This window comes from Stenella coeruleoalba, assembly GCF_951394435.1.
Source record: "Stenella coeruleoalba genome assembly, chromosome: 20".
Taxonomy (NCBI): Eukaryota; Metazoa; Chordata; class Mammalia; order Artiodactyla; family Delphinidae; genus Stenella; species Stenella coeruleoalba.
Window position 1 is genome coordinate 47,598,746 of NC_137166.1, and position 21,887 is coordinate 47,620,632.

At 51.6% G+C, this 21,887-nt stretch overlaps 1 protein-coding gene across 5 annotated transcripts in view; it reads left to right on the forward strand.

The window, feature by feature from the left end:
* GRIK5 (glutamate ionotropic receptor kainate type subunit 5) overlaps positions 1-21,887 on the forward strand; it is a 57,282-nt gene that overhangs the window by 26,385 nt on the left and 9,010 nt on the right. For 4 of the 5 annotated variants that reach the window (XM_079908526.1, XM_079908528.1, XM_079908527.1 and 1 more), the window contains exons 12-15: positions 5,095-5,298; positions 17,750-17,866; positions 18,036-18,145; positions 18,559-18,732. In XM_079908526.1, coding sequence (XP_079764652.1) covers positions 5,095-5,298; positions 17,750-17,866; positions 18,036-18,145; positions 18,559-18,732 — 605 coding nt within the window. The remainder of the gene's footprint in view (positions 1-5,094; positions 5,299-17,749; positions 17,867-18,035; positions 18,146-18,558; positions 18,733-21,887) is intronic. The other variant, XM_079908529.1, reaches the window with a different exon arrangement.

The following is a 21,887-nucleotide window of genomic DNA, read 5'->3' on the forward strand; positions in this document are numbered from 1 at the left end:
TTCTGCTTTATAACAAAGTGAATCAGTTATACATATGTTCCCATACCTCTTCCCTCTTGTGTCTCCCTCCCTCCCACCCTCCATATCCCACCCCTCTAGGTGGTCACAAAGCACCGAGCTATCTCCCTGTGCTATGCGGCTGCTTCCCACTAGCTAGCTATTTTACGTTTGGTAGTGTATATATGTCCATGCCGCTCTCTCACTTTGTCACAGCTTACCCTTCCCCCTCCCCATATCCTCAAGTCCATTCTCTAGTAGGTCTGTGTCTTTATTCCCATCTTATCCCTAGGTTCTTCATGACCTTTTTTTTTTTTTCTTAGATTCCATATATATGTGTTAGTATACGGTATTTTTCTCTTTCTGACTTAACTTCACTCTGTATGACAGACTCTAGGTCCATCCACCTCACTACAAATAACTCAGTTTCGTTTCTTTTTATGGCTGAGTAATATTCCATTGTATATATGTGCCACATCTTCTTTATCCATTCATCTGTTGATGGACACTTAGGTTGCCTCCATGACCTGGCTATTGTAAATAGAGCTGCAATGAACATTTTGGTACATGACTCTTTTTGAATTATGGTTTTCTCAGGGTATATGTCCAGTAGTGGGATTGCTGGGTCGTATGGTAATTCCATTTTTAGTTTTTTAAGGAACCTCCATACTGTTCTCCATAGTGGCTGTATCAATTTGCATTCCCACCAACAGTGCAAGAGGGTTCCCTTTTCTCCACACCCTCTCCAGCATTTATTGTTTCTAGATTTTTTGTTGATGGCCATTCTGACCGGTGTGAGATGATACCTCATTGTAGTTTTGATTTGCATTTCTCTAATAATTAATGATGTTGAGCATTCTTTCATAACACCACAGTTTTAAATTGTCTTCGTACCCAGTAGGGTGAATCCTCCAGTTTTCGTGTTCTTCTTTAGGATTGCTTTGGTTCTTTTGATCTTTTACATTTCCATATGCATTTAAATATCATCTCTAAAATTTTAAAAATATTTTAATATTAATATTTTAAACTGGGGGCAGGACAGAAGTTAATTAAATAGAATTAAGTAGCATTCAGTTTAATTCTACACTAAATAGAATTCAAAGCGTGTGGGGAGGGGGGGAGTGAAAAAATCCGTCCCCTTCCCTCCCCAGTCCCCCATTTTTTTCCCCATCCTCCCAGATATGTCTGAGCATGTACGAGCCCATACCCACTTTTTCCTTCACAAAGGATAGCATATTGTACACGTTGTTCTGTAGCTTGTTTTTTTCCTCTGAATATATCTTATAGAACTTATTTTAGTAGTTGCCTGGGATTCTTTGATGACATCAATAATCTTTTTAACCTGTTCCAAATTAGGCTGTTTCAGTCTTTGTTCCTGATACAAGAAATGCTGCCATGATCCTCCTGGACCTACATTTTTGTGTACAGGTGCATAGCCATTCGTAGGATGAGTTCTTAGAATCAGACTTAGCAACATCCCACTGTCCGTCTGCAATGCTGGGCTTCTGCAGAAGATTCTTTTTGAAGAAATCTGAAAACCGTGGATTAGAGGCTTCTTAAAACCCTTGGATCTGATGGTCTGGGGCTGCGGGTTGAGTGATAGATCATTGTTTTCTGACCTAGCGTTCTGTCCACAGGCCTCAGTCCCTGTTTCTGGCTCTATCAGCTCCCACCTGATCCTGAGGCCTCAAACCCAAATCCAGAACCCAGGTGCCTCAGTCTTGAATTTGAAGATCAGCTTGGCCTGGTGGAAGGAACAAGGGCTTTGGAGAGCACAGCAACTGGATTTTGAATCCCAGCTCTGCCCAATCTCCCCTTCCTACTGCCCTGCTTCAGCTGTGTGACCTTGGGCAAAACACCTGACCTCTCTGAACTTCGGTTTCCTCCTATGTACATCAAGAGGGCTGTATGAGCACCTTCCAGCTCTAACACTGGGTGTTTGTCTAGAGAATTCTTGATTTCTGATTCTCTAGCTTTGATACCCGGCCAGGCCCCCCCGTCTCTGTGTCTAGCTTCTCCCAGCTCTGATCTTGTTTAGTCTGGCATAGGGCTTAAGAGCAGAGCTTGGGACTCAGCCTGACTTGTCCATCTCAGCCACTCACTACTTCACTTCTCGGGACCTGTGTCCTCATCTCTCAAATAGAGGTAATAATACTGACCTCCTACGCTGACAGAATAGCTGTCACACAGCAAGCCCACAAGAAATGCTAGCTGCTGCTGCTATTATTAGTATTATCTCATTCCTATTCCTGGTTCCACAGTTTTGGATTTGAAAATGTGGTTTGGGAGAGAGAGAAAAGCACTGACTTCCCTCCATCCCATCTCCCCTCAGCTCTGAGACTTTGTTGGGGTCCTGGAATCTAGTCTATAGGTACCTTATAGTACCCATCACTGTATAACAAACCGCCCCAAAACCTGGAGGCTTCCAACAATAATGATTATTATTTCTCACAGTTCTGTGGGCCAACTAAGCAGTTCTGCTGAGCTCACCGTGGTTGCATTCAGCTGGTGTCTAGGCTGGGCTGTTGGCCGGCACATCTCGGTTCACTCATTCTCCCTCATCCTTCAGCAGGCTGGCCTGGGCTTCCTTTTTTTAAAAAAAAATATTTATTTATTTGGCTGCGTTGGGTCTTAGTTGTAGCACGCGGGATCTTTTGTTGTAGCGCATGGGCTCCAGAGTGCGCAGGCTCAGTAGTTGCAGTGCGTGGCCTTAGTTGCCCTGCGGCATGTGGGATCTTAGTTCCCTGCCCAGGGATCAAACCCATATCCCCTGCATTGGAAGGTGGATTCTTAACCACTGTCCTACCGGGGAAGTCCTTGGCCCGGGCTTCCTTACACTGGGGTCCCAAGAGATCTCTCTGAGGGCCCAGGCTCTGAAAGTCAGACAGCACTACTTCCAATGCATTCTGTTGTCCAAAGCAAGTCTTGAGGGCCGCTCAGACCCAAGGAGTGGAGAAATCCGCTCTCTCTTTTTTTTTTTTTTGTGGTAAGCGGGCCTCTCACTGTTGTGGCCTCTCCTGTTGCGGAGCACAGGCTCCAGATGCGCAGGCTCAGCGGCCATGGCTTACGGGCCCAGCCGCTCCGTGGCACGTGGGATCCTCCCGGACCGGGGCACGAACCCGTGTCCCCTGCATCGGCAGGCAGACTCTCAACCACTGCGCCACCAGGGAAGCCCCGCTCTATCTCTTGACGGGAGGAGCTGCAAAATACTGGGCTCCTACCTTGGAGCTCAGTAATTTTGTGCTGAATGAATGAGAGGTGGCAGAGGTCACTTGACCTCTGTGAGCCTCAGTTTCCACATGTGTAAAGTGAGTCTAAGGATACCTCCCGTGGAAGGTCACTGTGAGGAATTTTTTTTTCTATTTTTATTGCGGTACACGAGCCTCTCACTGTTGTAGCCTCTCCCGTTGCGGAGCACAGTCTCCGGATGCGCAGGCTCAGCGGCCATGGCTCACGGGCCCAGCCGCTCCGCGGCATGTGGGATCTTCCCAGACCGGGGCACGAACCCATGTGCCCTGCATCGGCAGGCGGACTGTCAACCGCTGCGCCACCAGGGAAGCCCTTTTTTTTTTTTTTTTAATGGCCACGCCACACAGCTTGCAGGATCTTAGTTCCCCCACCAGGGATTGAACCTGCGCTCTCGGCAGTGAAAGCGTGGAGTCCTAACCCCTGGACCGCCAGGGAATTCCCACTGTGAGGAATTAAAATGATAAAATCCAGAGAACGCACACACACAGGGGCTGGAACTTCGCAGGTGTTCAGTCCACATGGTAACCATATGGGTATTATTGCCAAAGGTCTTCTTGCTGATTCCTAAGTCCTAACTCGTTTTATTCCTAAGTCCAAAGTGACACTGTACAAACAACCATTTAGACAATAGCTATGTAAGATAAGTATCCCTTTTGTTACCATCATCTTCATATGCCTCGTCTTACTAGCACTTGGAATATTCTCTCTGCTTTTGTCCTTATTTGGCACAAAAAGTGTCGGTAAAGTTTGCTCAAACCCCTCAGAAATAAGCATCGACATAGCAAAACAGCTGTAGGCCAGAGATTGCAAACTGTCAGGTGTTTGTTTAGCCTGCAAAGCATTAAAAAAAAAAAAATTGGTATTAGAATTTGAACTGTTGCTAACCTTTAAAATCAGGAGATTTTACAAAACATCCTGGGTTTCCAAATTCTCTTGACATTGGACCATCTGGCATCTCAGGCCTGCTTCCCTTGTGGCAGCATTGGGCTGGAGCTAAATCCTGGCGGGGCAGATCCTCTTTGATCCCTTGGTGGCTCATGAAGTCAGTTTAATGGGTTGTTATTGGTTGTGTAGAAAAATGAAGTAGAGCAGGATGGAAAATAGCAGGGTATTCTGCCATAGTCTTAAGGGAAAGGACTGCTTTGTGGAACTAAGTCTAGTTACATGTGTGCAACTGTGAGCACACAGACATATGTGTATGACTTGGATTACAAGTAAAATATATATATCTTACTGCGGGTTTTAGCTAAAAGTTTGAAAGTTTGGCAAGATCTCCATCCAGTCTGATTCATTCAAGTTACCTGCCTCCCTTGTAGCCATTTGAGCTTGAGATGAGGTTGTCTGGTGGAGATCAAACCAGTTTCCTGCGACCTGCTAGGGCCTGGCAGGGTCCCTGTGCTTTTTCCCTGGTTCTGAGTATTTGTTTTTGTTTTGATAGCTATTTTTAGTTTTAGTTTTTAAATTGAAGTATAGTTGATTTACAGTGTTGTTAGTTTCAGGTTATACATATATATGTATGTATATATACATATATTCTTTTTCAGATTCTTTTCTCTTATAGCTTATTACAGAATGTGAGTAGAGTTCCCTGCGCCATAGAGTAGGCCCTTGTTGGTTATCTATTTTATATACAGCAGTGTGTATATGTTAATCCCAGCCTCCTAATTTACATGCCCCCGCCACCGACTCTGAGCATTTGTAAGCAGGGGATGAGGGCAAGGACTCCGTCATCTCCACTCTGCGGGCAGGTTCCTGATCTGGCTGCAGCCTGGGCCCTGGGACCCACGACCCAGCCCCCAGATGCCCCAGTCTCTGACCCCCCCCACCCCTTCTCTCCTGCTTCCCCAGGAGAACCCGTACGTCATGCGCCGGCCCAACTTCCAGGCCCTGTCGGGGAACGAACGCTTTGAGGGCTTCTGCGTGGACATGCTGCGGGAGCTGGCCGAGCTGCTGCGCTTCCGCTACCGCCTGCGGTTGGTGGAGGACGGGCTATACGGGGCGCCCGAGCCCAACGGCTCCTGGACGGGCATGGTCGGCGAGCTCATCAACCGGGTACGGCGGGGCCGGGGCTGAGGAAGGGGCCGTGGGTCGGGTGAGCAAGGGTGGGTAGGCGGGCAGGCGGGCAGCCAATGGTGCCTCAGAACCAGCCTGGTGCATACAAGGGGTGGGAGCCGACGGTGCGCTGTGTCCCTGTGGCTGGTGAGCACCACGGGGTGGGCACAGTGGGGAAGAAGGGCGATGCATCCCTTCCCGTGTTCCTCTTTCAAATGCTTCCCTCACGTCACCTTGGCTTAGTCGGTGCTCAAAGATGTGTTGAGTGAATGAAAGAGATGTGGAGTGGGAATTGGACAGATGTGGAGGAGATGGAGAAGGCTTCCTGTGAGAGGCAGGGAGAGGGCTAGGCGGCCGGGACGTGCGCTGTGCCCAGCACCTGCCAGGAGGTGGACGTGGAGGCTGCCTGTTGCGCTCACAAGGCCACGCATTCAGTAGGTGTTTATTGAGCACCTAGTGTGTGCCTTGCACCACGCTGGCGCGGGATATAGTGGTGAGCACAGGGAACCTGGACCCTGCTCCCAGCAACTTAGGGCTCCATTGAGATGCAGAAAAGCAAATGACCGCAAGACAGAGCCATTGGCTGATGGGGAAAACTCAGAGGAGGGACCCAGAGGCTCCTGACCCAGCCAGGCATCCAGGGAGGGCTTCCCAGAAGAGGTGATGCCCAAGCAGATTCCCAAAGAGTGTGAAGGAGTCAGCAGGGTGAAGGGGGGGTATGGGAGACGGGCAATGTGTTTGATGGCATTTACAAACAGCGGGGGGTGGGTTGGGAACATGAGTAAGAACGAGTTGGGTGTGGGGCGTATTAGAAGAGCAGCCGGGCCCTGAGTGTGGGCAGGATTTGAATGTAGGTGAGGAGGGCAAGAGGCAGTGGGGTGGGGGGTGGTAGGCAGGGGTGCAGTGGAAAAAATATTTTGGAGTCAGACCAACCTGGCTTTGAGTGCTGGGGTGAGTCATTTCTTCCCTCGGAACCTCAGTTTCCTCTCCCTAGGATGGGGATAATGATACCTGACAGGTCTGTAGTAAGGTTACAGACACGCTGCACACGTTCTTGTCATAGGTGGTTCTTTTTATTCCAGTCATGAGAAGCCATGTGGGCGAATGCCCAAAAAAGACAAACAGGCCCCCAGCTTAGGGGCACGTCCAGGGCAGGTGTGTGGAGCCGGAACCTGTGGCCACAAACGGTCAGGGTTGCCTTGACATTGGACTTGGCTGACAGCGTCAGAGACTCTCACCCTCCTGAGCCCCTGAATGTCACCAGGGGAGACTCAAAGAGGCCACTTTGCTTGACAAGGATGTTTATCCCCGTAAGGCACTGATTTTCGAAAGTTGTTTTGACTGCAGAGGCTTTCTTCCGTTTGAAAGCGCCCTCAGGGCCCTGGACAAAGCAGAGCTGCTCTGGGGGTGACAGAGGTCGGGGGTGTCCCCCGGGTTCTGGTGGCTCGGTCTCTCTCACCCCACCCAGCTGGCAGGTCCGAGGCACTGCCCTACAGGCAGCCAGCTGGTTGAAAGCTTCTGCCCTGGGTGGGTTCAAGAGTCTGAAGCCAGGGCCTGAGGAGACAGGAGGCAGGAGCTGGTGGCCGGACGCCCACCTCACTGGCAGGCTTCCCTGTGACCTCATTGCCATAGCCTGGTCCCCAGTCTCGTAAGCTCAGAACTTTTGTTCATCAGGGCCCCCAGAAATAAGACTCCAGGAGAGCAGCCCTCCCCAGCCAAAGTCACCGTCAACTGGACATCTGTTTATTCATCAACAAAGAAGTCCTATTTACAGCTGTATGACCTTGGGCAAGAGTCTTAACTCCCTGTGCCTCGAGCCTTCCCTTAGGACTTAGTGTGAAGGTGCCTGGGGTAAGCATAGCAGGGCTGGGAGCTTTTCTCATTGGTTACTGCTCTTGTGGTCCTGCGTCCTGTTTGAGTCTCTGCTGAGCATTTGTTGTGTGACCTTGGGTGAGTTACATAACCTCCCTGTAAAACTGGGGAAATAACAAATGCTAGCACATAGGGCTGTTGTGAGCATGAAATGCGTTAATCCATGTACGGGCTTGGAGCAAGGCCGGCAGGTGGTGGGTGCTGTGTGCCTGTGCTATCGTTAGTGTTATTCCTGCCAGCACATACATACATTCATGCGTTCGTCCGTCCTCCAGCCAGCTAGTATTTATTGAGTGCCTACTGTATACCAGGCCCTGTGATACACCCTGGGGATTCAGTGGCCTGGCCTGGCCTTGCTCTTACGGTTAAAGACTTTGGCCCGCAGCCAGAGGTCCATGGGATGCACCCCCTGCACACAAAGGGCTGAGCTGGCTCAAATGAGGAAACAGAATCATCGGGGCTGCTCGATGGCCTGCGGGGAGGTCAGGGGAGGCTGGAGAGGGCCAGGACTTGGTGACCGCCTGTGGCGGGGGCGGAGGAGAGAGGACGTGAGCGTTCCTTCTGTTTCTGGCTTGGGCAGCTGGGCGATGGCGATGACATTTAGGGAGAGAACACTGGAGGAGGAGCAGGCTGAGAGTGCAAAGGATGGGCGGAGTTTGGCCTCTGCAAGGCTCAGCTGCCTGCTGTGGGATGGCCAAGTACACTGAGCTTCGCACAGATACTCAGCACTGTCCTCACAGCAGCAGCAGCTGACGTTTATGGACTTCACGCCACGCGCCAGGAACTTTGCAAGTGTTACTTAATTCTTCTAATAATCCTTCCTGGCCCAGAGGATCACTGCCCTCCTACCGATGTGAGATCAGGGGCTCAGTAGTGAACGGACTTGCCCCCAACACGCAGGGCTGCAGCCAGGTGTGACTGACCCAAGGCCTGTGTCCTTTCCAGACACCCAGCAGGTACTTGGGAAGCCTAGAGTGGTCAAGGTGGTGCTCACACCGTGCCAGGCCCTTGTCCGAACCGTATGAACTTGTGTTAACTCCTTGACTCCTCACAGGCACCCCCTGAGGAAGGCCTGGTGTTTGCCCAGTTTTCTCTAATGGACAGAGTAAGGCACCAAGATACTGTCCAGGCCACATGGCTAGTGACAGGCAGAGCCAGGGCTGGCACCCCAGCAGGCTGGCCCAGAGCTGACAAGTGACTTCCAGATGGAAGACAGCCCAGGGCACCAGCATCCCCCCAGCCACCGCCCCCCAACCCACCCCCCACCCCCGGCCAGGCTCAGGGCTTGTGGGCCAGTCTCGAATTATGGTCCATTTATTCCACCCAGTGGCCACTGCTGGAATTACCTTTCTCCCTGCCATCACCGCTGTGCTGTGAATTCAGGCCCCGCCCCTCTCACCAGCCTCCTCCTGGGCCTCCTGGCCTCCTGTCTCTCTCCACTCCAGTTTGTCCTCCAGTAGGATCTCTGTACGAGGCAAGTCTGACCTATCACTCACAGGCTTTAGCTGTCACCCCCCGGGGCCCTCCGGTCTGGCCCTAAAGGACTAGGCAGATATCTTAGGTCGGGTTTCCAGGGAGCAGATTCCGAGGTGCAGATTAGCAGGCAGGTGTGTGCGGTGCCCTTGGAAAGCAGCGAGTGGAGGAGGAGGCCTGGGCAGAGGGAGGAGTTGAGCTGTGTTGCAGTCATGACTGGACCTCAGCCGTCCCACGGGCAGCTCTGGCGCTGGGATGGCCATCAAAGACATCCCCCGGGCTTCCCTGGTGACGCAGTGGTTGAGAGTCCGCCTGCTGATGCAGGGGACGTGGGTTCATGCCCTGGTCCGGGAAGATCCCACATGCCGCGGAGCGGCTGGGCCCGTGAGCCATGGCTGCTGAGCCTGCGCATCCGGAGCCTGTGCTCCGCAACGGGAGAGGCCACAGCAGTGAGAGGCCCGCGTACCGCAAAAAAAAAAAAGACATCCCCCTGAGGTAAGGGGGAAGGCTTTTATGCCCCCCACCGACACGTCATTGGATGAGGGCTGTCCTCGGGGAGGGTCAGGACCTGGGGCAAAGGGGTTCTTCCACCTACAGAGCAATCAGCCACCAACACGTGGTACCATGAGTGCCTGATCCGGAAGGAGGGTCTGGGCGGCCACCACGGTGTCCACTACAGCTGTGGGCTGGTTAGATGCCAGACAGAGCCAGCTTCAGGTTGCCCGCTTTCCCGTGTGGTCCCTGGTGAGCCATTTCATCTCTCTGAACTAGCTTCCCCTCTTGAAGTGGGAATGATGTTCCCTCCCTCACAGAGTTTTGTGGGGAGTGGGTGAGGGGTAAGCTGGAGGTCCCACAACAGAGCCTGAGTTACCGGGGCCTTGCAGGTAAGGAGTTTGCGTGTTCTTGTTGTTTTCTTTTTGGCCGAGCCAAGTGGCTTGCAGGATCCTAGTTCCCCGACCTGGAATTGAAGCCGGGCCCCAGAATTGAAAGCACCGCATCCCAACCACTGGATGGCCAGGGAATCAACCCCCCCTTTTTTCCTCCTTTTTAAATTAATTAATTTATTTATTTTTGGCTGCGTTGGGTCTTCATTGTTGCGTGCAGGCTTTCTCTAGTTGCAGAGAGCGGGGGCTACTCTTCGCTGCGGTGCCTGGGCTTCTTACTGTGATGGCTTCTCTTGTTGCGGAGCACGGGCTCTAGGCGCGCGTGCTTCAGGAGTTGTGGCTCACGGGCTCTAGAGCGCAGGCTCAGTAGTTGTGGCACACGGGCTTAGTTGCTCCGCAGCATGTGGGATCTTCCCGGACCAGGGCTTGAACCTGTGTCCCCTGCATGGGCAGGCAGATTCTTAACCACTGTGCCACCAGGGAAGTCCCTTTTCTCCTTTTTGGATGTTGTTTTTATTGTGTTATGAAGTCACTGGAAGGTGCCATGATCTAATTTATTTATTTATTTATTTTTTTTTTTTTGCGGTACACGGGCCTCTCATTGTTGTGGCCTCTCCCGTTGTGGAGCACAGGCTCCGGACGCGCAGGCTCAGCGGCCATGGTTCACGGGGCCAGCCGCTCCGCGGCATGTGGGATCTTCCCGGACCGGGGCACGAACCCGCGTCCCCTGCATCGGCAGGCGGACTCTCAACCACTGCGCCACCAGGGAAGCCCTATTCTTTTTTTTTTATTGAGGTGAAATTCATATAACATAAAATTAACCAAATTCAGTGGCATTTAGTATATTCACAGTATTGTGCAACCATCACCTCTATCTAGTTCCAAGACATTTTCATGACCCCCAAAGAAAACCCGAACCCATTAAGCAGTCACTCCCAATTCCCCCCTTCCCCAGCTCCCGGCAACCACCACTCTGCTCTCTGTCTCCATGGATTTACTTATCCTAGACGTTTCATATAAATGGAATCAGCCAGTATGTGGCCTTTTGTGTCTGGCTTCTCAAACGGCATGATGTGCTTGAGGTCCATCCACGCTGTAAAATGATGAGTACTGCCTTTCAGGGCTGACTAACATTCCATTGTATGGATAGAGGACCTTGATTTAATTTCAAAATCATTTAAAAATGATTACTCTGGCTGCTGAGAAATAACCGTAGTGGACCAAGAGTAGAGACAAGGGGGTCCATTGGAAGGTGTGGAAGAGAGAAGATGCTGGCTTGTGCTCGAGTGGTAGCTGTGTCAGGTGTGCCACCAGGTGGGATGTGTGCCAGAGGGTGAGAGGAATCAAGAGTGACTCAGGGTTTGGCTAAGCAGCTGGGCCAATGGCAAGGCCAGTTTCCACCGTGGGGAGGACATAGGAGGAGAAGCTTGGTGGGGTCGGGGCTCGGGGGGATAAGAATTATCTCTGGGCGTGGGTTGTTTGAGATGCCTATTTGAAATTCAAGGGGGAGACAAAAGAATTTCCTTGTGTGACTGAGCATGAATTATTTAACTTGTCCACTATTGATGGATATTTGGGTGGTCTCCAGTTTTTGCAGGCATAGACAATGCTACCATCAATTGGATTGGTGGGGGTATTCCTGAGGGATAAGTTCCAAGTGGTGGAGGCACTGGTTCAAAGGGTATGAATGTTTTTTAAGTATATACTGCCAAATGGTCCTTCAAAAAGGTTCCACCAATTTATATTCCCACCAAAAGTTCACGAGAATGTCAAGTTTTCCACACTCTTGCCAACAATGGGTATTATCAATCTTTTAAAAAAACCTTTGCCAATCTGAGAGGCTAAAAATATCTCATTGTTTTAAGCTAAACAGAATGTCACATGGCTGCATATTAACTCCCATGTGGATGTACTGTAATTTATTGAAGCATCTTTTATATTTAGTTGTTTCCAGGTATTTTTAGATGTTTGTTTGTGCTGTTAAAAACAACCATAAGCAAACATCTTTATGCACGAAAGCTTGGCTTGCATTGTAGCTGATTAGGATTGAATCTCAATAGAATTACCAGGTGAAAGAGGAAAACCCTTCGTGTGGCTTTTGTTATATACTGTTGAACTGCTTTCCAGAAAGACTACATCAGTTTCTTTTTTTTTTTTTTTTCTTTTTTAACTCCAGTTTCTATACAGGCTCCTTCTTGGCACTGAGGCTTTTGATGGATTTTTAGATATTCAGACAACCTCCTGTCATTTTCATAGATGGCAAGTCATTTTGATTTTTCCTGCTTTGTCTGGTGGACCACAGTAGGGTTTATGTGGCCAAGTGATAAATGGAGTCTGAGCCCAAGTTCCACTCAGAGTGGGCCTGATAGGCCCTTGGACTCACTCTGTGTTTTTCCAGGTCCTGGTTGTATAACTGGAATACGCTTTCTGACCTGTGGAGTCAGGGTCATTACGGTAGAAAGAGCCAGTGGAAGCCCCTAGAACTCCGCCTGTTTCCCAGGATAGTAATCCAAAAGCCATTCTACATCCTTTGGAGGAATTGCAGAGGTTAGTGCCGCCATTAACGGCTTGAAAGAAGCAGGGGTAGTGATCTCATCCCTGTTCAACTAGCCTGTTTGGCCTGTGCAGAAGGCAGCTGGATCTTGGAGAATGACTGTGGATTCTTGTAAATGCAATCAGGTGGTGACTCCAATCGCAGATGCTGGCCCAAATGAAGTATCTTTACTGGAGCAAGTCAACACAGCCGTTGGCAGCTGGTGTGAGCTACTGACCTAGCAAATGCTTTTTCCTCCATACCGCTTTCCAAGGACCACCAGAAGCCAGGAGTATAAACCTTCAGTCTTGCCTCAGGCTGACATCAACTCTCTTGCTTTCTGCCATCATATAGACCAGCAGTTCCCAACCTTTTTGGCACCAGGGACTGGTTTCGTGGAAGACAATTTTTCCACAGACTGGCGGGGGGATGGTTCAGGCGATAATGCGAGCGATGGGGAGCCATGGGCAGCGACAGATGAAGCTTCACTCACCCGCCGCTCACCTCCTGCTGTGCGGCCTGGTTCCTAACAGGCTGCGGACCGGTGCCGGTCCACGGTCCAGGGGTTGGGGACCCCGATATAGAACACCGAGAACTTGGTCTCTTGACGCTGGTCCATCACATTGGCAACATTTTGCTGATCAGATCTTATGAGTCTGAAATAACATTTAGTGAGGAGGTTGGCAATAAACCCACGGCTGATACCAGTCAGTCAGTGTCCAGTCTGGAGACAAAACAGCGCCAGTTACTTGAACAGAATCATATCAGCTATATTTGTTTGTTTCTTTGTTTTGTTTTGTTGTTGTTTTTTTTTTTTGGCTGCACCTCGAGGCATGTGGGATCTTAGTTCCCTGACCAGAGATCGGACCCGTGCCCCCTGCAGTGGAAGTTCGGAGTCTTAACCACTGGACCGCCAGGGAATTCCCCTCTTATCAGCTATTTGAACAGAGAGAATTTAATACAAAGAATTGTTAACTAGGGGTTCCCTGGCGGTCCAGTGGTTAGGACTCCATGCTTTCACTGCTGAGGTCCCAGGTTCAGCCCCTGATCAGGGAACTAAGATTCTGCAAGCCACACAGTGCAGCCAAAAAAAAAAAAAAAAAATTGTTAACTAGATGTAAAGTTGTTAACCCACTAACTGAAAGAGTAAAAAGAAATCTAATGGATCCTGAAGGTAGCAGCTGGAGGAAGCAGCCATCACCCCGAGGGCTAAGGGGAAAGGGGAAGAAGTTGGAAAGATTAAACCTTAGAAACTCAGACGAGGGTCCCCATAGAGCTGAAACTCAGACCTTTGCTGTTTGTCTGGTATTGCGGATATCTGGTGGGGTTTTTGGATTTGAGCAACAACTTATACCTGGGTATAACTTGTGTGTGCTGCTTTAATCCCTTTACCAAACAACCTGCAAGGCTTTCCATATTGAGGGAGGCCCAGAGCGTGCAAAAGCTCTGCAGCAGGTCCTGGCTTCATGCAAGCTGATCTGCCACCTGGGCCTGATGACCCGGCAGATCCCGGGAAGTGTAGAGTGCTGGTGGCAAATAGGGAAGCAGGCACCAAGAGGTGACTCGCATGCAGACCTCTAGGGTTTTGAAGCAAATCATGCTGTTTTCTGCAGATACTATTCTCCTTTTGAGAAACTGCTCATTACCTGCTAGACACTGAACACCTGCCCATGGACAGTGAGTGACCCCGTGACCTGAGCGCTCATGTCACCTGGGTATTGTCATTTTGGCATCAGTCAGGGGTCTACGGGGAAACTAATCACTCCAGATATTTGTGGGGTTTTTAAAAATATTTATTAATTTATTTAATTTTTGGCTGCATCGGGTCTTAGTTGCAGCATGCGGGATCTTTGTTGCGGCGCGCAGGATCTCCACTGCAGCGTGCAGGCTCCTCGTTGCGGCCCGTGGGCTTCTCTCTAGGTGTGGCACACAGCCTCAGTAGTTGTGGCACATGGGCTTAGTTGCCCCGTGGCACGTGGGATCTGAGTTCCCTGACCAGGGATCAAACCCGCATCCCCTGCATTGGAAGGCAGATTCTTAACCACTGGGCCACCAGGGAAGTCCCCAGATATTTGAATGAAGAGAATTATTTACTAGGAATAAAGTTGCTAACTAGTTAACTGAGAGGGTAAAAGTTGAAGTCCAAGGCAGGAATCAGCATTTTTTCTGCAAGGGGCCACATGTAAATATTTCTGGCTTCCAGGTCATCCTGTCACTACTCAATTCTTCCATTGTATGGAAAGCAGTTGTAGACAATACCTAAACAAGTGCGCCTGGCTGTGTTCCAATAAAACTTTATTTTTCAAAATCGGGCAGTTGGGACTTGGCCTGGGGGCCATAGTTTACACACCCTTGCTCTCTCTCAGGCATCAAGGAGGTAGCAAGGCAGGAAGTGGCTCTGTCTCAAGTTCTGAAGGAACAGAGAAGAGCTGAAACTCAGAAACTTAGAGGAAGGGCTCTGTGGGGGCGGAAACTCAGACCCCGAGGAGGGGGCACTCACCAGCTGGTGCTGGTGCCCCAAGAAAGCCTGGGCTAGGCTGGTTCTGCAAGTGCTGGGAAGCTGCAGGCTGAACTTGTCTGCCGCCCTGTGGAAGAAATGCTGCTGCCTTTGGCGCAGAGGCTGGGGACCCGAGAGTAGACCAGAAGGAGCAGGTAACTGTCCTTCCTCCAGCCTTGCAGCCTTCCTCTAGTGCCCCCTATTGGCAGAGCCTGTCAGGGAGCTGATGGCACAGCACAGATGGTTTGCACAGAGCTGGTGTACAGGGCGGGCTGGGGCAGAGGGACAGTCACAAGTGCTTTGGTTGGTTTTTAGGCATTTAGACAATCCCCCTGTCATTTCTACAGGTGGCTTATCATTTGGATTCTTCCTGATTTCATCCCAGAGATTAAACTGTCAGGGTTCCCTTGGGGAGGGAAGTCTTCTCTAAGGAACAGGTGTCCCTTTTGGGAAATGAAGGAGGAAGAGGAGGAGGTGGAAAGGGGGCAGGGGTTCCCAAGACTCTGAGAGGGGTCTAGAAGAACTTGCAGCATTTAAGGATCTGTCTGTCCTCCATTCGGAATTCATCTCAAATCGGACCACCTCCTCTCCACCTCTACTTAGCCCCACCCCCAGCACCTCTGTGGGCATCTTTAGTCAGCTTCCACTCTTGCCCCTGTGGTCTGTTCTCAGGGCGGCCAGATCATGTTACCCTCCGCTGCACACACCCTCTGATGTGATGTCCTCTGTTGCCCTTGGGGTAGAATCCGGCCCCCTTCCCCTGGCCTGCAAGACCCTGCAGGGCTCTGGTCCCCACTCTGCTGCATTTCCCACCCCACCCCCCTTTCTGCTCCAGCCACCCTGGACACTGTCTTAGGTGCAGTGGAAAAGCCACCCAAGGGTTTTTAAACAGGTGACTATCATTTTGGATGGGGGGCGTGTTATGAGCAGAGGCAGGGGTCCAGTGAGGAGGCTGATGGGTTATCGTGGGGGGCCTTTGCCAGGACAGACCTCCTGTGGGTGCATAAAAATAAAGATTCCTGTATTAGCTAACATTGTTCACAACGATTCACATATTAGTCACGAGAGTGGCAAGTGCACAAGAAAGGAGAAAACCGGGAATTCCCTGGTGGTCCAGTGGTTGGGACTCTGCTCTTTCACTGCCGAGGGCGCGGGTTCGATCCCTGGTTGGGGAACTAAGATCCCACAAGCCGTGGGGTGTGGCCAAAAAAAAAAGGGGGGGGAACCACTCCTTACTCTCAACACCCAGGAATTCCCAGGGGTATGCTCTGAATCCAGTGCGTTCTGGGCCCCTGCCACACATGGCCGCCTCTGGATTCTGCCTTGGGGACGTGCCATCTCTCTCTCACCCTGCCGTAGTTGCTTCATCTATGCTGTCTCTCTCTACTCTTGGTTAATCTTCTGGGTCTGTCCTCTTTCCCTGACATCGAATTGCCTTTCAGATCTCTTCTCTCCTAGACCCTGGATTACATTTTGGGTCCACGTGATCTCTCCCTGACCTTGGTTTTCTTTTCAGCCTGTGCCACGTCTCTTTGCAGTATCTTTGGGGCCTGTGCCCTCTCTCCCCACCCCAGTTCTGTCCTAGTCTGTATTACCTCATGTGGTCTCAGTCTCAGCCCCTTGGGGGGTGAGTGTGTCCCTCCTCCCAGGCCAGTGATCCAGGACCTTGACTCTTATTTCAGCCCCAGGGGGAGGACTCTACTTGCATTTGGAGTCAGTGCTGGGGCCCGGTTGAGCCCTGGGCGATGGAATCAGTATGCCTGGAAGGAGCGTCCTGGGAGCCGGGTTCCAAATCCAGGAGACAACTCGCTCCCCTCCCGCCCAGTTTTACAGAGGACCAAACTGAGGCCCAGAGACATGGAAGCAAGCGCCTGCCCCTGGTCACCCAGTGAGCTTGGGGCAGAGCCAGGGCTCTCTACTCCCACCCGCGGCCCTTCCCAGCATCCTGCCCCCTCTGTCATGTATGTGCACACGTGAGCCCACGTGTTTGGGTGTGTGCACTGTGCCTCTAGGGAATGCCCCCCACGATGTCATCACTCCTCCCTACACTCGCATGCAGGGCACGGGTTTGTCTGCCTGAGTCCACGTGGACAGTATGTCACTGGGTCAGCCTGTGTCTGGGCACGCATGTGTGGATATGGCACGGTGTGCACATGGTGGTGTAGACCTGACCGGGTACAGTGCTCACGTGTGCAGTGTGTGTGTGTGTGTGTGTGTGAGAAGTGCCAGGTTTTTTCCCAGCCTGTGTCCTGCCCACAGCTAACGACTGGCTGATGTGCACTTGGCCAAGAGCGAGATGGCCTCTTTGGACCAGGCATTCCAGTGTGTCAGCGAGACCCCAACACACACCCTTTTCTCCGCCATACCCCACCCACTGCCCACCCTTCACCACTTCAGACCTGGACCCCAGCCACCCCTCCCCAACTCAAGACCACGTGCAGCTTCTCCTGAGGTCGTTACCTCAACTGAGCCGGGCGTGGTCCTGTGTGTCAGGGGTGGCTTCATGCACACATCTAGGTCCCTGGTGTCTGCCAGGGGCAGGAGAGTGGAGGTCATGTCTCTGCTTTATGGTCCCCAGCCCCTGCCTTTCCTCCCTAGTGCCTTTGCCTCTCTGAGCCTCAGTTTCCCCTTCTATAAAATGGGCCTAGTAGTGGCCCTCAGGGAGCTGTTAAGAGGATTATACAAGATAATCTATATAAAGTGACATCTAGCATGGAGCCTGGCACACAGTAAGCGCTTGATAAATATTCCCTGTTAATTTTTCATACAGAAGAGAAAACCAAAGCTCCAAGAGGGTCCTGAGTGGGTCAGCATCCAGGCATCTCAGCTCCAATCTCAGGCTCTCTCTTCAGGACCCCGGCATGGTGGGAGTGGTGGGGGTCAGCAGTAGGTTTTATAAAGCAGGGTCTTAATGATGACCTTGACTGGGGAGTGGGAGAGATTGGATGAGGCAGGGCAGCCGGGCAGGAAGGAGGCCACAGGAGCCGCTTACAGCAGATGTGAGATGACAAGGGTCCAGCTGGAGGCCCGAGGTGCACTCTTGGAGCCAGTCCCCTGGCTCCTTCTGCTGTCCTCTCTCTTTGCCTCTCTCTCACCTTCTGATATTCTAAGTCGCTCCCTCAGTGCGTTCTCTCTAACTGCCCATCTGTCTCCCTGGCCCGCCCATCTACCCCCGCCCCGCTTCCCCTCCAGCAGAAGGCAGACCTGGCTGTGGCTGCGTTCACCATCACAGCTGAGCGGGAGAAGGTCATCGACTTTTCCAAACCCTTCATGACCCTGGGAATCAGCATCCTCTACCGTGTGCACATGGTACGGTTCCCCTGGAGGTGGGGGTGGGGGCTGGTGCTGGGGCCGGACACCCAAGGGAGGCAGAGGCTGTGGGCTGGACCTCGGATGGGCCGGTGGGGCTCACGGGCCCCGGGGCTGGGGGAGGGGCTCAGGTCTGTGTGGCTCCGGCTCTCATTCCGTCTCCCACCAGGGCCGCAAGCCTGGCTACTTTTCCTTCCTGGACCCCTTCTCCCCTGCTGTGTGGCTCTTCATGCTTCTGGCCTACCTGGCTGTCAGCTGCGTCCTGTTCCTGGCCGCCAGGTGAGTCCACTACCTGCTGCCTGGGAAGGAGAGGGCGGGGAGGAAGCACGAGCTGGGGTCTCCATGCCTGACCTTTCTGTTGTCTGTCTGGACCATCCTCGGCCTCCACTTGGGGCCTTGGATTCCCTGCACCCTCCCTTCTCCCTTTCTGGCCCTGTCTCTGTATTTCCTTCTTGTGGTTCTGACTTTTGCTCCGTGGTTCTCTCTGGGTCTCTCCCCTTCCCATTCTTTCTGTCCCCCTCCCCTTTTGCCTGCACTGTCTCTGTTTCTCTCTGTGTGTGTGTGTGTCTCTCTCTGTCCATCTCTGTCTATCTTCCCCTCCGTTTTTGTCCCCCCATCTCTTCTGATCACGGTGGCTCTCTCTTTCCTCTGTTCCTCTCCTTTTTCTCCCCATTCGCCGCGTCTCTCCACAGGCTGAGCCCCTACGAGTGGTATAACCCGCACCCGTGCCTGCGGGCACGTCCCCACATCCTGGAGAATCAGTACACGCTGGGCAACAGCCTCTGGTTCCCCGTGGGGGGCTTCATGCAGCAGGGCTCGGAGATCATGCCCCGGGCGCTGTCCACACGCTGCGTCAGCGGAGTCTGGTGAGAGGCTGCCTGTCTGCCCCAGCCGGGGCTGACGGAGGTGGGGAGGAGGGCGGGGGGGTTCTGAGGCCTGGGCCCATTCCTGTGTCCCACACAAGCTGTGTGACAGGGAATGGGGTGGGGGCAGCTGAGCCCCAGCTCTGCCACTCACTGGCTGTGTGACCTTGGGTCTCCATGCCTCAGTCTCCTCATCTGATAAATGGGGATAAAAATGCCCATGTCTCAGGTTGTAAGGATTCGGTGTGGCTAAGGGATGGGAAAGTGCTTCTGCTGACCTGAGGGGTTATAATCAGGACAGTATTGGCATTGTTACTGCTGTCCCGGACATTGCCCGGGCAATCACAGAGACACTGGAATCCTTGAGCCAGGACAGCCTTCACTGTCCAGACGTTGAGGCTGAGGCCCCGGACAGGGATACCTGCTCCCTCAAAGTCCCACGTGGATCCCGTAACTTTTGTTTTTGGCCACACCTCGCATGGCTTGTGGGATGTTAGTTCCTTGACCAGGGATTGAACTCGGACCCTCAGCAGTGAACGCACCAAGTCCCAACCACTGGACTGCCAGGGAATTACCCAGACCCAGTAACTTATTTTGAACGGAACTTATTTTGCCCCCAAGACAAGCTCCAAGAACCTATGTGTCAGAGAGCAGACACTGACAACTGGTGGTGTCTGGCCCATAGTTTAAAAGATTTTGAATTAGTTGGCATTTAAAAATTGGGTAAATTCACTTACAAATTCAGATTCCTCTTTTTGTTTTGTTTTGGCCACGCTGCGCGGCTTGTGGGATCTTTGTTCCGGGGCACAGCAGTGAAAGCCCGGAATCCTAACCACTAGGCCACCAGGAAACTCCCCAAATTCAGATTTCTCACTTTTCTCAAAGATTTGGGAGATCTGGTAGTGCTCGGCTGGCGTTCCCACCTGGCGTCGATGCCTGTTCCACTGGCCTCAGTCCTCTCTCCCTCCTTCAGTCACTTTTTTTTTTAAATTTTTTTTTTTTTGACTGCATTGGGTCTTTGTTGCTGCATGTGGGCTTTCTCTAGTTGCAGCGAGCGGGGGCTACTCTTCACTGCGGTGCGCGGGCTTCTCATCGCGGTGGCTTCTCTTGTTGCGGAGCACAGGCTCTAGGCGCGCAGGCTTCAGTAGTTGTGGTGCACGGACTCAGTAGTTGTGGCTCGAGGGCTCTAGAGTGCAGGCTCAGTAGTTGTGACACATGGGCTTAGTTGCTCCGCGGCCTGTGGGATCTTCCCCGACCGGGGCTCGAACCCGTGTCCCCTGCATTGGCAGGCAGATTCTTAACCACTGCGCCACCAGGGAAGTCCTCCTTCAGTCACTTTCTGGCCTGGCTTCCATAAGCACTCACATTTGCCACCCTATCTTTGAAATAGCATCTGGGCTTGGTTGCAGTTCATATAACTCTTCTCAGCTCCTTTTCCTCATTAGAACCACAGAAAGCCGAGGAGCATGCTTAGGATAAGGAATATTCTCTGGTTTTATGGATTAGAAGATCGAGACCCAGAGAGAGGAAGTGGTTTGCTAAAGAGCATGCATTTGGCTAGAGGCAGGGCTGGGCTGAGCCAGCCTCTCGCCCCAGTGCCACCCACCCCGTAGGCCCTGGGTGCCTCTCCAGGGCAAACTGAGGCATGGGGCCTCCTCCCCATCAGTCAGGATCTATGCTCAGTAGTCATTCAGCAAGAGGTGCTTCTCAGGCCCTTCCATGTGCCAGGCACTCAGGCAGGTGGAAAAATCAGTCCTCAAGAGGCAAAGGAACTGAGAATAAACAGATAAATAAACACAAGGACATCATATTTTATGCCAAGAATATGTCCCGAAGATATTGTTTGATTCAAAACTTGTTTGTTCAGGACTAACCATAACGGTGGCAGGTTTTTCTCTTTCCCAGCTAAGCGAGGCTAACTACCATCTGGCAGTTGTTTGCAATTTGCTTGGTCCATTGGCTTTGAAACTTTTTGTTTGTTTGTTTTGGTTGCACCAGGTCTTAGATGTACCTGGCGGACTCCTTAGTTGCGGCTCCAGAGCTCCTTAGTTGCAGCATGTGGGCTCCTAAGTTGCAGCACGTGGGCTCCTTAGTTGCAGCGGGGCTTTGAAACGTTCTTTTTCTTTTCTTTTTTTTTTTTTTGGTGGTATGTGGGCCTCTTACTGTCGTGGCCTCTCCCGTTGCGGAGCACAGACTCCAGACGCGCAGCCTCAGCGGCCATGGCTCATGGAACCAGCTGCTCTGCGGCACGTGGGATCCTCCTGGACCGGGGCACGAACCCGCGTCCCCTGCATCGGCAGGCGGACTTTCAACCACTGTGCCACCAGGGAAGCCCCTACGTTTTTTTTTCTTTAATTTTTAAAATTTTCTGGATGTGCCGCATGGCATGTAGGATCTTAGTTCCCCGACCAGGGATCGAAACCGTGCCCCCTGCAGTAGAAGCTCGGAGTCCTAACCACTGGACCGCCAGGGAGATCCCTAAACTTTTGAATCTTGATGATTTTTTTTTTTAACATTTTGAAATTGGCATCATGTCAGGAGTTATACCCTGTATTCATTTCCTGTTGCTGCTGCAACAAATTACCACAAACTTCGTGGCTTAAAAACAACATAAATTTATTCTCTTATAGTTCTGGAGGTCAGAAGTGCAAAATAGATATGACTGTGCTAAAATCAGGCTGTTGGCAGGGCCAGTTCTTCTGGAGGCTTTGGGGGAGAATCCATTTCCTTGCCTTTTCCAGCTTTTAGAAGCTGCCTGCGTTCCTGGGCTTGTGACCCCTTCCTCCATCTTCAAATCTCTCTCTCTGACTCTGACCTCCTTCTTCCGCATAAGGACCCTTGTGATTCCATGGGCCCAACAGGATAATCCAGGCTAATCTCCCCATCTCAAGACTCTTAACTTAATCATATCTGCAAAGACCCTTTTACCCTGTGAGAGAACATATTCACAAGTTCCAGGGATGAGCATGTAGACATCTTTGGGGGGCAAGCCTTTCTTCTGCCTACCACACACCCCGACTAAACTTTATTAACATTTTTAATATAATGATGTATCAGATGTATGTAAACTGCGCTATTGAAGAACCAAACAGGGTGCAGTGAAAGAGAACAGTAGAGAATGAGGGTGCTCGGGAAGGGCCCCTCTGAGGAGGTACCAT